The 14,282-nt window shown below is 39.3% G+C and overlaps 1 protein-coding gene across 3 annotated transcripts in view; it reads left to right on the forward strand.

The window, feature by feature from the left end:
* Positions 1 to 14,282, forward strand: part of mv (lysosomal-trafficking regulator mauve) — a 61,945-nt gene that overhangs the window by 30,357 nt on the left and 17,306 nt on the right. For all 3 annotated transcript variants that reach the window (XR_012959614.1, XR_012959615.1, XM_076118172.1), the window contains exons 11-29: positions 1,274 to 1,361; positions 2,470 to 2,590; positions 5,076 to 5,269; positions 5,656 to 5,862; positions 6,209 to 6,325; positions 6,811 to 6,948; positions 7,496 to 7,654; positions 8,020 to 8,171; positions 8,693 to 8,917; positions 9,384 to 9,458; positions 9,545 to 9,662; positions 10,109 to 10,314; positions 10,827 to 11,000; positions 11,367 to 11,513; positions 12,306 to 12,485; positions 12,732 to 12,875; positions 13,142 to 13,449; positions 13,681 to 13,727; positions 13,837 to 14,054. Coding sequence is in view for 1 of the 3 variants with exons in the window: in XM_076118172.1 (XP_075974287.1) it covers positions 1,274 to 1,361; positions 2,470 to 2,590; positions 5,076 to 5,269; positions 5,656 to 5,862; positions 6,209 to 6,325; positions 6,811 to 6,948; positions 7,496 to 7,654; positions 8,020 to 8,171; positions 8,693 to 8,917; positions 9,384 to 9,458; positions 9,545 to 9,662; positions 10,109 to 10,314; positions 10,827 to 11,000; positions 11,367 to 11,513; positions 12,306 to 12,485; positions 12,732 to 12,875; positions 13,142 to 13,449; positions 13,681 to 13,727; positions 13,837 to 14,054 (3,018 nt within the window). In the remaining 2 variants the exon portion in view is untranslated. The remainder of the gene's footprint in view (positions 1 to 1,273; positions 1,362 to 2,469; positions 2,591 to 5,075; positions 5,270 to 5,655; positions 5,863 to 6,208; positions 6,326 to 6,810; positions 6,949 to 7,495; positions 7,655 to 8,019; positions 8,172 to 8,692; positions 8,918 to 9,383; positions 9,459 to 9,544; positions 9,663 to 10,108; positions 10,315 to 10,826; positions 11,001 to 11,366; positions 11,514 to 12,305; positions 12,486 to 12,731; positions 12,876 to 13,141; positions 13,450 to 13,680; positions 13,728 to 13,836; positions 14,055 to 14,282) is intronic.

Genomic DNA, 14,282 nt, shown 5'->3' on the forward strand with positions numbered 1-14,282 from the left:
TTTTTGATAGCCTTATCTTGAGCATCATCATTGTCTTTTTCCACGTTTTAGTAATATGTATAGCCTATACGTAGGATCAATACAGCATATTTTACTTGTCAAATCATGCTGTAACGGGATTTGTCTGATTTCCCCTCCGACTGCTTGAAGAAGAGTTGGCCTTGGGAATGTTGTAGTATTGTCTCATAAAAATTTTGAGTATCACTTTACAAATTCATTCATGAGATTGTATCACATTTTTGGTGGGTAAATTATCTCATGACCGTGATGCACTGACGTATTTCACAAGGATCCATCAAAAATAAAGGTTAACTAGTCTGAGAGTCAAAGGTTTGGAATTACGTAGAGCATTGCATGTATACGGAATCGATTTTATCTTATTTATATTATAAATGCGAAAGCTTTGATTTTTGTCATTCAATCACTCGAAAACTACTGGACTTAGCTGACCTAGATCTTGGCTGCGTTTTAGCTTGTGGTCAAAAACTTATAGACTATAGAATTATAGTCAGATTCGCGGGCAAGTGCTAGTTTTATATAACGAAAAAATACTAGAAATTAATGGCTTGTGTAAGAATAATCTAGTTAAAACAAAAAAACATTACAAATATGGTGTTTGTTGTAGAGGCGTGCGTGTGAGGCAACGTGACTGGCTAAATGTCAGTGTAATAACTATCATAGATAATTTTAGGAATATTTTGAAATAGATATGTGCTTTGTGTCCGTTGTTTGTATGTTTGTAAAAGTCCCCGCGACACAAGAGCAATTCTTAGTGCGGGAGTTGTCTTTTTTGAAAAAAAAAAAAAAAAAAAAAGATATTTTGAGTGCAGATTCAGTAGTTCAATCCAGCGTTACAATCCGTGTTAAATAGAAGCCTTCCCTACTCCAATTTCCTATGAATGATGTATTAGTCACAAATTATTCTAGGGAAAAAGGTTTCTAAACTTTATTGAGTACCATCCCGTCAGAAAAAAAGGAAATTCAATGCTCTTCTTTACGTCATATTTATACTTTTTTTTGGACCTGCTAGCGCTAGGGAGCCTAGACAGACTGTTTAAATTAATTTACTTCGAATCAAATAGATACATATTATAAAGACTAGTAATTTGATCTATTTACAATAACAGAGGTATTTCTGTCGAAATTCTTAGGTATTATTACACTTATTATTTTTTCACTTATTAGCTTTGACTGTCCTACAAGAACCTCTAAAACAGTAACAGCTTCTATTCATAGCTATTAAACAGGTCTAATAGTGATGTGTGTTCAACAGGCGGACGTTGAAGTGGGTAAACTGGACATCTCCTCGCTGTACAGAGCACGCAAAATGTCTGCAGCATCACTCTCTACACTTGCATCAGGTAAATATACTAATCTTCTTGCCTTTCTCCTCCTGGAATGAGACAGGGATTAGGCTGGCTAAGTGCGGTTGGGGACTATGCTTACCTCAAAGAACTATTTATAACTATTCGGCATGCTAGGTTCTTTCTCGATGTTTTCTTTCACTGTGAATGAGAAGAAGAAGAACAAGTGATAATTATTTCTATCACACACAAAACTTTTAAAAATTCATTGGTGTCTTGCGTTGGGTACGGATTCTCGACCGTTTGCGTGGGAGTTACACTGGTCTTGCTATAGATTACTATCTACTATTATTTTATCGATATTGATAACGTTAACAGAAATAAAAAAAAATGTCTGTCAGTTTCTTAAAAAACCGAAGTCGTCATAGGATCCCATATGACATTAGCTTTCGAGCATCGATATGTATTTCATCGGTGCTTTATTATGCAAATAATTTTATATGCTTAAATGAAAAAAATATGCTGATTCGCCTGAACAGTGAGAGTTTTATACTTATAACAAGTGGATGTCCTTGGCGTTCACGGTGATTTATACCTGACCTGGGATAGAAGCCGTCGGGGAATTTATAATATATTAGTTCGGGGAAAAAGTCTTTTCGCATTATAGTATGTATAAACTTGTAATAAAATCTCTTTGACTTCAAGAAACACAAATGAGTACACGGTTCATTAGGTTTATTTCCGTGAGCTCGTGAGATACCCAAATATCGAGCTTTTTTGTGTAGAGAAAAGATTTTATTACAAGTTCATACATACTATAATGCGAAAAGGCTTTTTCCCCGACCTAATATACAACCTTATACTAAATGGTCTTGGTTTTAAAGTTATCTTGAAACAAAATTGTATAAACTGCAGTCGTAGGAACTACGGATATTACTAAGACTGTTCCGTTACTGAGTAAGTGACTGACTAACGGGCAACGCACAGCCAAAACAACTAAGCCTAAAAAGTTAAGATTTGGTATGAAGATTACTTAGAAAGTCAGTGTAAAGGAGCACTAAAAGAAGATTTTAGAAAATGCAAAGCTGCGGGCGGGAAGCTAGTATTAAATATACAAGTAGACACCCGGTGTATATAATTAATTATTATTGTGTTTGTCCCTTAGGTCTACAGTCGCCAACATGCGAGTTAAGCGCAGAGTGCAGTGAATACAACAAGAGCGGTGAGCTCGCACACCCGGAGCTTTGCGTCATCGTCGTCGATATACTCACGCAACTTATACACAAGTATGTATATTTTATTAAAATTTATCTTTTGGTAGTCAACCTAGTGTTAAAGTTGTTCAAGCTGCCCGAAAGGCCTTTACATGGCTTAACTACTGTTATATCAGCAACAACCGGGACCAACTTTTAACGTTTTCTCTGAAGCATAAAGACGCTAAACTCAAATACTACTATGCGGTCACACATCTATGGAATGACCGCAGTAACAGTTGCTTAACTCACAAATCGTTAACTGACCGGTGAGTGCAACTGTCTGTGAGCGTCTCTGTATGTATACTAATGTATAAACTTTCAATGTGTGTGTGTCTAGACATAATCTACAGTTAAAGTTAGCCTTCATGATAAAAACTGCGACCTCAAAAAGTTTCGTTCTCAGCAACTTACATGCGTCAGCATAAAAAGTTATAAAAGTTCAGAATGAAAAATAAACTGGTAAACTTCGCAATCTGTTTGAGCTGTAAAATGCTGAAAATAAAAAAAAAACAATCTAAATAATACCACCTTGCCGTTTTTTATAAGTTTGTGTTCTAGTCCTCTTTTTATAACTAGAAATAATCGTAATTGGCAAGAAAAACAAAGCTCTTGCAAGAAGCTTGATAATATAACTTCTGTGTAAAAGTTTACCATGTCCGAATCTAAATTACATAGAATTCTACATAATACTTACACCGGCAATAACAAGTGTTCTATTGCTGAGTACAACGACAATTAGTTATTCTTTTCGAATCGGGATAATAATTCGTAACGGCATCACGATCCCGTTTAACCCTCTAATCGATTACTTATAAACCGGTCGGGCCATACAGCGTGTGATGTTTTTGTGTTTGTTTGTAACGAGATGAGACATAGGCTCGCATATTTGTAAACTAGTTCCTCCCAACAGTGTGACGAAGGCCAACGACTTTGTAGCGGCAGTTTCCGCTGTTATTGCACAATCATTTTTGTTACTTTTAGGGATAGGAATTTGGGAAAAGACCTTAGTAATAAATAGATTTTCTTGTATGTAATGCTTGCAGTGGTATGGGGTAGTGGGTTCATAAAACCATTTCAAAGTTGTTCAAGTCGCCCGAGAGACCTTTGACATGGCTTAACGTCTGCTATCTTAGTAGACAACAGGGACCGACTTTTTACGTGCCCTCCGAAGCACGGAGACGCCCAGCTCAAATACTATTATGCGGTCACCCATCTATTATATGGAATGACCGCGCCAAGGGTTGCTTTACCCACAGATCTTTTACCGACCGGTGAGCACAACTGGCTATGGCTTATTTTAATGAGTGGTTCACCGCTCTCTCCAAAAACGTTCAAGTCACTGTACTACCGGTTCTTAGGTTAACTACGATGTAAAATATATCTAGTATAGCCATTAAAATATTTTATAGTAGTCATCATCATCGCATTTAGGTTGTTTTGTTAGAAAACTGCGATGAACTAGTCGAACAAGCTTAACTAGGAAATTAACCTGTAGCATCTAGAAATAAACTAGCGCGACTTCGTCCACGTTAAAACTACTACTATTACTAAGTCTGTGTTAAAAACGAATTTTGTCAAATTTCATTAAAATCCGTTCAGTAGTTTTTCGTGAAAGAGTAACAAACATCTCATCCATTGAGAGGATGGATGGACATATCCGTGCATCTTTCGCATTTAATATATTAGTAGAACAAATAGCAAAAGTTAGATCGCCGACCGCCGTGGCGCAGTGGTTTAGGTTGCCACACCGCTACCATTGCGCCGGGAGGTCGTGGGTTCGATTCCCACACGGAACGATTATATTATTTGTGCGATCCACAAATAATTGTTTCCGGTCTCGTTGTATGTGTAAGTCCCCGCGATATAAGAGCAATTACGAATGCGGGAGTTGTGTTTTAAAAAAGCCTTAGACTGTATAAAATACTGCTATGTGTTTTCAATGCTATATTTGTTGTAGTTATGTTTGATGGAGGAAGTGATTAGTTATCTCAACGGGCATCATTAGTGGGCGCAGTTTCATTTGTTAATTGTTTAGTTGATTGATCGGAGCTATGGTTGGGCCAATTAATATTAGGTCGACAACCTTTTGTTATGTTGTGCAATACACAATACATATTGCATGGAAAAATTATACAGTACAGTTTTATATTTTATGGGAATGCCTGAATACAGAATTATACATATAAATAATATATTATATGTAAATAAGATAGGTAATTAAAGCTTGTATTTTTAATTTTTTTGTTAATTGACTTGTATTTGATTTTAGTTGCGTGTAAGTGCGTTGTGAGGAAGTTTACATCAGTTGCATCTTCATTTGACAAATGAAAGTACTTTTCATTTCTGATCGCATCATTGCTAAAAGATTTTACGAGATCTTCCATTTTCGGGAATGTAAAAAGTGTTTTAATAATCAGGGATGCATTTTAAGGTTTTAATATTTTTTGATATAGGTAGGTTCAATATTATCAGAGCTCTAAAATCAATACTACTAACTTGCCATAACTTTGTCCAGACTAGTAAAATCCAAGGAGGAAGGCACATGGAGCGGCGCGGCGTGGCGCGTGGGCGTGGGCGTGGCGCGCGCCTGGTGCGGCCGCGTGGGCGCCGCGCTGGCGCGGGCCAGGGCTGCGCCGCCGCCGCTGCTGAGAAGGCTGCTGGCGCCTGCGCCCGCGCATATACTCGCTACTACTGACTCTACGCTTGAAGGTATACAAACTGAAACTTATAAGACCTTATACTACAATTAATTAATTAATTATAGACTTAAACCGACTCACTTCACGGAATAATGTAGACACAGATCCACAACGCCAGACAAGTGCTGTTTTTAAGAACTTTTTTGAATATCCTTCAGATATAAAAGTTGTCATATTGATGATTCTTAACCAATCAATAAGTGACTATTATTTCTAATTCTCACATTACTTCGAAATGTCATTTCAGTCTTGCTTTATGTTCAAAGACGAAGAGTAGTTAATACTCTAGCCGAGCAGTTATTGGTACAGTTACTAGTTACGTTGCTTTGTATATTATTACTCTACATTCACCATACAAATAACAAAACACAATATTAACTTTCATATCTCTTCCAGATCTTCAACGCAGCATCCTAGAACTGATCCACGTGCTAGCCTCACAAAGTATCGAGCCGGCTGAACTGGCCTCTTACCTGAAGCTCTTCACTTCTGAGAAGCCGCCACTAGGCATGCTGCTCAGTTCGCTACACAGACTAGTGACGGCAGCTAATCAGAACACGCCAGATTGTATACTCACCTTCCCTGTGGACTCTGATAACCCTGGTAAGTATCTTACGTCAGTGTTCGCGTTTGTTATAATACATACATATTCAAAGGATTTTTGTACTTGTACTTACATATATGAACATTATCTACGACCATCGCTAATTATTTATCATGCAATTAACGTGATTTAATTTAGTCAAATCATCGATGTGCCGATTCGAGTGGGATTCGGCCCTTACTATGTTTGAATTTGCAGTTAAGTCCGAAAATAATCGTGTGTTATAAATATCAAAGGTGATTAATGATATAATTTTTCAAATAGGACTGTTTTAACGTATACACGTCTACGTGCGCTACGTATACGTGCACTTATATTCGTATAACAAAGTAACAATGTCAACAGATGCGATACACTCGCTGTCTGAAGAGATGAGCTTCGTGACGGTGAACAACGTGACGTCACAGAGCCACCACGCCGAGAACTGCGCCAAGAGATACCACGAGTCACATACACGAGCCGGTAAGACACTTGTATCTTAATTTGTATTATATTATTGTAGTATTAAGAAAAGAAGGAAGTAAGGAAGATGACGTCAAGGATAGGGCGAAGTGGAGGAAGAGGTAAGGTAGTCTGACCCCACCACCATATGGAACGAATAGTCAGAAAGAGAGAGATTATATTATTGTAGTATGAATCTGTCCTATGCAGATAACAACAAATTACATTTGAATTACTTAAGATTTTCGTTGCATGTAATGTTAAATTCAACAAACCGGATTAATGAATATTCGCACATAGCACGAATCGTATTTCTAACATTGGTGGGTATTAGTATCTATGCGGGAACCGAGAAACGACCAGGTCCAAAAAAGCTTATAAGTATTACGATTGGTTCATTTACATGTTCAAATCTGCTTGTATTTGGTAGACAATAGTTTGTCTTTAGAACTGTTAACAGACTTAGTGCCAGGCAGTTATTTATTGTTCATGTTTCTTTGTCGTAGGTATAAAGTCCCCGTGGTCGTGCCACGCGGTGCGGTGCGGCGTGGAGGGCGCGGGCTGGGCGCCGTGGCTGGCGGGCTTCGCGCTCACCGCCTGGCTACACACGCAGCACACCACCACCGACGACCAGCACTTGTGGGGTACGTACACCACTACGAGTGGAGTAAGCATATCACTTAACTAGTTAGAGGCGCTCATAGCCAGTTGTGCCCACCGGTCGGTAAACGATCTCTGGGTTAAGCAACCGTTAACGCGGTCATTCTATAGATGGGTGACCGTATCACTATGTATTTGAACTGAGCGTCTCCGTGCTTGGGAAAGCACATAGGTCGGTCCCAGTTGTTTTCAGTTAAGAGAAAAGTCGTTGAGCCATGTCGAAGGCCTTTCGTGCGGCTTGAACAACTTTGTTACTAGGTTGACCAATAACTGTTAAAATGAAACGTTCCCAAATGTTATTGCACGTTTTTTTAAACAGAATTATTTCATAACGTACAAATGTGTGTAACGCAAATGTCGCATGCAGATGCGAATTCTGTACGTGCATCCATTGAGCAAAGCGATACGCTAAAAAACTATTCATGTCCAAAATAACACTGAAGTTCTTGAACTCTCGTTCAGGTTTAAGTTAGCTGATTTTGAGAATTTAAGATTATCCTTTTACTCAAACACATTACTAATCATTTTTAGATGGAGGAGACGAGTTCAACGACGAGCTCTCAGACAGTGAGATAAGCAAACCAAAGTCCCCCAAGAAGGAGGTGTCGTGCAAGCCCGCCGAGCTGTCGCACGTCATCTCTGTGGGACACGACTCGCTCATGTTCGAAGTGTGGCTCGATACTAACACTGGTAAGTACTTTACCATTAGTAGGTAATCTATTGATGCGGAGTATCCAATTGGAGGTACCGCGTACTGGCCATTTATGGTGACTGTTGAAGGAATACTGTCAGGTTTTTAGTCGGTATGCCCAAATTTTAAAGCTGGAGCGCCTAGCCGGTGGGAGAGCCCACAGACCCCCACTTTCTCCATGGGTAACACATTTTCCTGACAAAAAACAAAATTAAACTATTGATGATTGCATGGGTAACTGACACTTATTCGTAAGCTGTGAAACAAGCTTTAATATTGTATTTCTAGATCATTGTTATGTGTTTTTTTTTCATAATATATAACTAAATTAAAAACTTAACTATAATTTTACATTATCTTTCAGGTACATTCACATTCCGCTTGTCCCGGCCGGAGCCGAACCAGAACCGCGTGTTGAGCGAGGCACGCGTTGTCAGCGGCATGGCGCCGAGGCAGTGGACCTGCATCGCGCTTAATGTTAAAGAACTCGTGTATAAGAGACATATATACATACAGGTACTGTATAGCAATTATTAATTGAACCGAATAGTTAGCAGGTTGTATTATAATTTGATTTACAAACCAACTTTTCCAATGTGTATACTTTACCATGTCAAATATATTCAAAAGGAAATGTCGATTGCCCTTACCTTTTAAAGGACGCTCGTTACCATTGAATGAAAAATAAATTCGAAATGCTCTCAAAGTATAGTCTGGTTTACGTACCAGTCTTGTGAACACTTTCTTTTGCTCTTACTGTTGGGCATTATTCTCGCAACTGTCCCTATCGTCTGTTGTGCATGTCCCGTTCCTACAAAAGGCATCTTGATGTAAATCATAATTTTTCTAGGGCTTTTTTAACATACTCAAGTTAAATAAACAATAAACGTGCGAACTACGTCATATACAAAAGAATCATAGGAATGTGACAATGTGTAAGTGCGAGCGAGAGACTCCGATAAAATGACATGCCTTAGTTCGCACGTTTAAAATGGCCCGAGTATAACTGTAATACTAACACCATGTTTCCTCAACAGGTGACACTGTACGTGAACGGGTACGAATGCGAGACAGTGTCACTCCCGGTGCCAGGTATCTTAGTCCGCAAGGTGACGCCCACGAACGTGCTGCTGGGCTGCCTGCGGCGCGGGGCGGGCGGCGGCGGGTACCACCTGTCCAGTGTCAACGTGTACCGCGCGCCCGTGCTCAGTGTGTACACTGCTATACATCTCACTGCACATGGCGCGGATCACGCTTGTCAAGTATGTAATGAAATAGAAGAACTACATGCAAATCTATTGTTTAAACTGTTTTGACTGCCTGCATGGCGCAATGGTTTAGGTCGCCACTCCGCTACCATTGCGTCGGTTCGTGGGTTCGATTCCCACACGGGACAATTTTGTGTGATCCACAAATAATTGTTTCGGGTGTAGTTGTACTTTGTGTCTGTTGTTTGTATGTTGGTCTGGTAAAGTCTCCGCGACACCAAAGCCATTTTTAGTGAGGGAGTTGGCTTTAAAAAAAGACATAGTCTTGACATTTTAACCGACTTCAGAAAAAGAAGGGGTTTTCAATTCATTGGCAACTAATTTTTTACTAAACTATTTATGCAAGTTTTAGATAGATGCAAATTGTTTCTATGAAACTAGTATTAGCTGGTTTCAGATAGATATAAAATTTATTATTATTTATGTGAATGTTATGCTTGATTTAACTTTTTGTTTACAGGTGCGATGTGAATCTCCAAACTTCCCTCTAGTATTGACACCTAATATTTTGGACTCAAACATCGATTGGGACCAGGTAAATATACATATTTTCACATAAAATATGGTAGTGAGTCCTTAACATTATAAAGAAATAACGTAACTATTTTTTTCATTGTGTAGGTATTTGAAATCTCAACAGCGACGTTACGAGAGCTACATGACAACCTACTATTGACATTCTCTGCACACGCGCCAAATATAATGAACCTGTACCATCAGACTGTCGCACTACCTACAGGTATGAAGTTATATTTTATTTTCAAATCTCGTAATGTTTTAGTGTCAAATCCTCTCAATAAAGAAAACACTCAATTACTCAATCCGTAATGGTGTGTCAAAGCAAAAAATACAAATTGGTAGTCTTATGTAATCAAAATGTCTCCTTATTAAAACGTTACTAATATGTTCTATGGATAATATGTTCTATGGACCTCTGTAAAACAATCCAGAGGTAACCAGGGTCCAGACGAGAGTAACGTGTAATTGCGTTGCTGTCCACACGTAGAATTCACGTTACATTACACGGTGGGTTATATTACATGTAACGCTTGTTTAGCCTCAGCTTAAAATCAAGGAAAACATTGATTTGTGTTAAGTTACAGAAATTATCCGTTAACCAAGATTATTGATAACTATAGCTGGATCTTTAACATGCTGCAACAATTTTTATTGGTTTGTCCACAGTATTCGCTGGTCGCGTGGCCTCAGCCAGCCTCATGTCATCATCAGCATCGAGCCTGCCTTCATCATCATCAGGGCCGGTGTCGTCGATCCCCGAGACGCTGTTCACGGTGTGGACGGGCGCGGCGCTGGCCAGCCGGCACCGCGCGCTCGCTCCCGCTATATACATGCTGGGAGGAGCTGATGTGCTGCTGTATTTGTATGCTAGGGTCTGTATCAACATCATCACCGTCTGGCCCAGTGACATCAATAACTTCAACATTTTATAACTAGAGTAGTAGTTTTTTAACGTATACGTATTTGTTTCATGTGTACACGTGTTCGTTTAAGGGTGATATTTTGTGTATGCAATTATTATTTTGGACAAAAAACACTGATAGAATGAAAAAAAAACTCGCGATTCCACAAATGAGCACAAAATATACCTCTAGACTCTAGAGGGAATGAGCGAATCAGTGACTGTACGTTACAGTCACACTCACCAGTGCATTATAATTTTTAAAAATCAATTATTGAGTAGCAGGTAAATTCGTAATTCGTATGCCATATTATAAAAAAGATATTCAGTAATTGATTCAGTCGGATAATAAAAATCCAAGATCATAAATAAAAATGATTGAAACACGATAAATTTGTTTTTACTCACATATTTAGCGTTTTTAATAGTTATACTCAATATTTAATTAATTATCCACGTATTAATAAAAAAAAATCTTAATAGGTGGTGGAACTGGAAGGCAGTCCAGAGGAGCAAGCGCTAGCTCTGTCGATCCTGCTGCGCGCGTGTCGCGTGGACAACCGGCTGCACGCCATGTTCTACGCGGACGACGCGCCCGACATGCTGCTCACTGTCATGGCCGCGCCCAACTGTCATGTCTCACATCACTTGCTTAAGGTAAATACTTGATTTCAGACTAAAGAAATATATAAAGATGTTGGGTTGAGTTTCTGTAGAATTGAAACGATGCAAACAAGATTAAAACGAGATATAATTTAAAGCTATTTTTACTCTCTTTATTACTCCACGTTTCAGCAAACCTGTATAGGCCTTGGTAGCCTGATCTCGATAACCTAACATGACGAAGATTGATATGCTTCAATCTCCATGTAATACTATTTAATAGTCCTACATAGCAGATAGGTTATTGAAGGGTCGCATTCGCAGCACACGTGTTGCAGACTTTCAAAGGCCACGGTACCCGCTTAGCACTAGAATAATACGTAACTTTCAAAGTTGCTATAAAATATGTTTGGTTCGCAGGTTATACTAGACGAAGCTTGCAGCTCTCCCTTACTGACGACGTGCGCGGGCAGCGTGCAGCTGGCGGCGCGCAGTGACGCCGTGCTGTTACAGCCCGCACTGCTAGTGCTGCTCACGCGCGCCTGGCGGTACCTCGACACGGCACAGGTAATATAATTGACTGCCTCCGTGGCGCAGTGGTTTAGGTCGCCACGCCGATACCACTGCAACGGGAGGTCGTGGGTTCGATTCCCACACGGAGCAATTATTTGTGCGATCCACAAATAATTGTTTCGGGTCTGGTTGTGCTTTGTGTCCGTTGTTTGTATGTTTGTAAAAGTCCCCGCGACACAAGAGCAATTCTTAGTGCGGGAGTTGTCTTTTTAAAAAAAAAAAGAAAAAAGAATATAGCATGTAGCTCTACACTGCTGACATCATGCTCGACACATCTTAATTGAACTTGATTGTTTATCTTCTTAAGTTAATTTTCGTATTAATAACTTGTGTTGCATCGCGGAGACAATCTTCTGTATAGATTATTTAAACAGCTTTTTTCTCTTTGGAAGTACCCACGATCTTCCGCATGTAAAAATACTAGCAAGGTAGCCACCTTTATCAGTATTCCATTCATAAACGTCATCCGTCAGCATGCATGTACGTGTCCGTATACGTGTTGGCGTATACGTGTCACACATTCTATGAACTATATTCATTAACTAGCGGACCCGACACATGTTGTCCTGTCTACACGTCTTTAATTTGAAAAACTTTTTAAACTTTTTTACATTATCCAGCGGACAAAATTGAGAATCTAAACCATTCTCAGATCCCCTTGAACACACACAGAAAATTTCTTCAAAATCGGTCCAGTCGTTTAAGAGAAGTTCAGTGACATACAGACTTACAGAAGAATTATGTATATAAAGATATAGCATACTCATACGTCACTTATCTCCCCAGGAGCTAGCATGGGAGGTAGAAACAACGAGCGGTACCCGCGAGACACAGCGCGGTACGGCGTGGGCGCTGACTCTCTGTTGTATACGAGCGCTGCTGCGTGACTCACACCCGCGCCGCGCCTTCAACCACTACCAGATGAACAGGCTCAATCTGCTGCACCACTTACTGCTAGCTTGCAAGGTAAATATCGATAAAGATAGAAGACATGTGAAACCTACTGGCATTGTAGAATATACAATAAATACGCGAGTCACAAAAAAAATATTACGACTACTATTCGAATTGCTTAATGGTATGAGATCTACAAAACTTAAGTTTGGCAGCAGTTGATGGCAACATGAAATGTCACTTTTATTTAATGTATTTTTTACCATATTATCTTTTTAAGAACTTCCTCTGTTGTTAATTTATGTATTTATTTCATAGGAACGGTTCCTAAACTCGAAATGTGGTCCCCTCGACCCTGTGGCGAGCAGTAGCCTGGTGGAAGTGGTGCGTGGTCTGGTGGGCGCTCCGCCACTGTTACACCGCCTCGCCATGCTCTGTGACTTCTTACTGCTTATGCATCAGGTATGTATACACTTACATTATTCCATATATTTTTTCTGTTACAATACTGTGATTGATTAAATTTCGAAATGTCGAAGACGAATAAGTCAAATTATGTTCCGAATTCCGATATACAATTTTTTTTAACCCATTTTGTGTCCCCTACGGTGTAGCTGTATTTGCGGGTTTATAACAACAAAAGAGGCCTATGTCCAGCAGTCGCAGCGCACATGAAGAACTACAAAAAGATATTTTAAAGTTAATTAGTATTTTCTTTGCTCCCCTAGGCAAGCGACACATTCGTGACACACTCCCGAGCAAACTTCTACTTCCTCCTCACATCAGAGACTCAAGACATGAGCGAGTTCACGTCCAGCTTCACCAAGAAGCGACCCTCCAAGCGTGTCAAGAAGCGCTCCGAAGAACGGCCCAGCGTGTCCAGCACCTCGGCCGATGAGACCACGAACGAAAGTAGCCTTAATACCCTTAAGGAAAAGGTTGAAAACCGCGATGAAGATAGAATAGATAGTAGCGGGAGTACGGAGTCTACTAAGCATTTGAAGAGTATGATTAATAAGCAGATACAGGAAGGCAGGTGTGTAGATTTTGTTCAAAGTTTTAAGACATGTACATCACATAATATATTGTGTTAAACCTAATGTTCGCAAAATTTTAGATGTGCACGTTAAATTAATATGTATGAACCCTACTTCAAATTTGCATGCCACTAATTTCTTAAGGGTTTTCGGTAAACAAAAATCTTTTCTTGTGCGTGACGTCAATGTTCATGTTTTTAATACGTTAATATTCATGTTTTTATTTTCAGAAAACACACAGCATCTTCCACGTCTGAAAATTCAGATACAGCTGTCGGTAAGTATTTTAACAAATAAACTCTCATTCTTATTACTAATCAACCTTAATTTCAAGATTGAAAATTTACCGAAAACTGAACTGATAATTACTTCCTTTTCAATTCTAGATGACAAGAAATCCACAGAAGGTATAATAGACAGTGACGCGGCGAGCAAGGACAGTGCGATAGGAAAGGACAGTAAAGACAGTAGAGACAGTAAGGACAGTAAAGAGAGTGACGGCAAGGACGGCAAGGTGGAGGAGCTGAACGAGTACATCGTGGTGGACGTAGACGATGTCAATCACACCACTGTGGAGATGTATACTAGCGGGATTTATCATCAGGTATGTATCATTTCAGTATTTAATTGTATTATGCACTTATTTTTTTATCATATTTTATAGTCATGTTTAGTGGATTTTTATAATTGACTAAAGGGTATTATTTTTTTTCCTACAATTTTTCGAGGCTTTAGTCACTTGAGGCGATTATGCCAACCTCATTGGGAAAATCGAAAAATAATTAAATTCTAACTGAGTAATTTAAATCTTCGTTAATTTGTGAAAAATTAT

Source organism: Anticarsia gemmatalis, chromosome 9 (genome assembly GCF_050436995.1).
Source record: "Anticarsia gemmatalis isolate Benzon Research Colony breed Stoneville strain chromosome 9, ilAntGemm2 primary, whole genome shotgun sequence".
NCBI lineage: Eukaryota > Metazoa > Arthropoda > Insecta > Lepidoptera > Erebidae > Anticarsia > Anticarsia gemmatalis.